The 2,693-nt window shown below is 39.9% G+C and overlaps 1 protein-coding gene across 1 annotated transcript; it reads right to left on the reverse strand.

Moving 5' to 3' along the window:
• Positions 1 to 690: 690 nt before the first annotated feature.
• Positions 691 to 1,675, reverse strand: LOC137934802 (CEN-like protein 1). The gene is made up of 4 exons (XM_068779335.1): positions 1,407 to 1,675; positions 1,270 to 1,331; positions 1,112 to 1,152; positions 691 to 998 (listed from the first exon to the last, which is right to left on the reverse strand). Exons 1-4 carry the CDS (start codon positions 1,605 to 1,607, stop codon positions 781 to 783), a joined length of 522 nt encoding a protein of 173 aa, XP_068635436.1. The 5' UTR covers positions 1,608 to 1,675; the 3' UTR covers positions 691 to 780.
• Between the last annotated feature and the right edge of the window lie 1,018 nt (positions 1,676 to 2,693).

Here is a 2,693-nt window from a genome sequence, read left to right on the forward strand (position 1 = left end):
AGATGGAATTAAATAGTTTCTTATATTTGCTCGAATTTTGCATTACGAATAATAATGGAATACAAAATTGTGTCATTGTGGGTTGCACAAAGGATTAAAAAACCTTAGATCATATTAATAATGGGAAGATATTTTTTTTTTTTTTTACTTTTTATGCCATGCTCTTGAAAATTAATTCCATAAAAATTACTTAGATATTATTCTTTATTATCTGTATTTTCAGCACGTGGAACTATTGAGTCAGGTGCTAGATTCCGTGATTATCGCCCGTGATTCCGTGTGAAAGAAAGCCAGTTTTCTAAATTATCGTAGCATCCTCTCTGTCGCTATGTTCTTTTCCAAAAGGCTAAATTTGAGGCAACCATTTCCGATGCAACCTTACTGGGGAGGCGCTTCAGCGCCGTAACACAATTTCCGGCGCACAGCAACACTTAAACACAGTCGGAGGGTGTTGCCGCCCATCAGGAAGAGGACACAGGTATCGCTAATCGCAATCAGATGGTAAGGATCGAGTCTGGTTCTGTCTGTCGTCGGTTCCACTATGTTAACTATCGAAGATTTGATCTAAGATGTGACGAAAGAAATTTAAAAAAAAAAAAAAAGTTGAAGATTGTCAATAGCTCCTGTCGTGGTTACGATGGAGGCAGAAACCAGAAAGGGAGCAATAAATGCTAACTGGAAGAAGTTCGAAGGCAGGGAAACAAAATTACAACAGGCCCGTCCTTGATAGTCCCTGCAACTCTGACTACCTCCTTATTCATGGTTTTCTTCTATCTTTGTTTAACGCCTTCTTGCTGCAGTTTCTCGCTGAGCATTGAAGTACACCACCGCCACTGGTGAACCTAGGCAATTATCGTCAGAGAAATTTCTAGTGCAGAAGCGATCTCTTGCCACCGGTGCTCGGACCGTTTGTCTTCCTTTCTGCTTGAATAAAATGAAGACGTAACGGTGAATCCCTGTCACCGGGTTTGGATCCTCGTAGCTGACCAGCTCTCGCCCTGTAAATTTTCGTTTCTGATGAGAGCTTACAGTACTTCAAAAACTAAATTTTTTTTTAATTGGCTTCAAAAATTATGAAACTTATGTCAGTGATGAAGGAATGAGAGCTCACCGAACGAAGCATCAGTGGTACCAGGAATGTCGGTGACCATCCTGCATCAGTGAGGACTCGAAAACGATCAAATATACTCAGGAAGCCATAATGAAAGTATAGTTTATGGATAAGAAAGAAAATAACGATAAAAGAAGATGGGATTAGTCGACGTCTACCAGTGAAGATACTCTCTCAGATAGGGTTCACTAGGGCTTGGAGCATCTGGGTCCGTCATGATCTGTTCAGACGAAGAGAACGGCTTTACCTCTGAAGCCGAAGATTTTATCATATTGAAAGGCAGTGCAGTACTTACCAAGGTGAAAGCAGTCCTCATGTCGTCTCCTCCGACCTCCACTCGTGGCTTGGATTTAACGACAAAAGGCATGAGCTCGTGGCCATTGCAGACCTGCTTGTTGGAGTTGTAAGTAACTCTCATGGTAACGGTGGGAGAGAAATAATCCACCACATCTCCCACTACTCTACCAACGCTCAGTGGCTCCCTGTGCCTCGACATGGCAAATTAACTCGATCGAACAGAAAAGTTAGAGCGATCAAGAGCAGACAAGCGCGAATGGACGTGTTCTTCAGGCGATCTCAAGGGGTTGGAAGATCATTATCGTGGTTAGCCTTCAGGTGCTGCTGGTTGGATCCTTTGCTCAATACAAGGGTTTATTTTATAGAGACTTTTAGGTTTTTTATCTAATTTTAAAAACATAATTAGATAAATGATGAACTTTAAAACTTATTTTAAAAAATACCCAACTTTGACTGATTAATTGCACATGTGTACTATAAAAAAAAGAGACATATATGCTTTAACTGATTGCATGTCACCACATCATCATGTCATATCAACTCTGGGTGAGTCGAACTACCTATCTAGTTCAAATCACCGAGTTCTAATGTGTTATGATGATGTGGCGATACATCACTTTTGATTATACACATGTGTAGTTGTCAGGTCAAAGTTAGGTATTTTTCTAAATAAGTTTAAAAGTTTGGTGTTTATCTAATTAAAATTTAAAAATTAAATAAAAATCTAAAAGTCTCAATAAAGAAGAAGTTGATGATGGACTCGTAATTTCAGGAAATGAGAGAGGATGAGGTACATGATGTGAGCCTGCGTGTCAAGTTGAGAGAGAATGAGAAGCGGGGCGAGAAGTGAAGATGGGACCTGAGAACCTCTCCAGATGTGAAGTTTAGAGAGACCGGGGCTAGGAGACCGGAGACTGGAGATTTGCCAATTATTTACAATCCTGCCCCCTTGTATTTTGCTTTTGCTTAGGAAGCTATTTAAGTATGAGATAAGAAAAGAATCACTCTTCATGGCCGAACACGTGTCATTTTAATTGAAGAATATGGAACAAAATTTTTGTCTATCGAATCTGTAATGGCAAATTAAAATGACAAAAAATCACTTTTTCTTTATACCAATTTTCTCACTGAAGTTTTCTTGCTCTCTCTCTCTCTCTCTCTTTCTCTCTCTCACGCATGTTTCCTGCAAATATTCCTCCACCGCATTAATGGAGGACCCAGTTCTATTGAGCTATTTTGGTTGATTGACTCGTCGCTTTCAGCATGAAAATTCCCATTCCCACGT

The sequence above is a fragment of the Aristolochia californica genome, unplaced genomic scaffold (assembly GCF_029961685.1).
Source record: "Aristolochia californica isolate CCGP_79_NKW_82.1479 unplaced genomic scaffold, dmAriCali1.0.hap1 SCAF_6, whole genome shotgun sequence".
Taxonomy (NCBI): Eukaryota; Viridiplantae; Streptophyta; class Magnoliopsida; order Piperales; family Aristolochiaceae; genus Aristolochia; species Aristolochia californica.

Bases quoted from the DNA above. Each gene is read 5' to 3' on its own strand.
- LOC137934802 (XM_068779335.1), bottom strand. From the start codon at position 1,607: ATGTCGAGGCACAGGGAGCCACTGAGCGTTGGTAGAGTAGTGGGAGAT. The intron at 1,153-1,269 runs GTAGACGTCGAC...TCACTGATGCAG, and splicing joins CTGAGAGAGTATCTTCACTG to GATGGTCACCGACATTCCTG. The intron at 999-1,111 runs GTGAGCTCTCAT...GAAAATTTACAG, and splicing joins TACCACTGATGCTTCGTTCG to GGCGAGAGCTGGTCAGCTAC.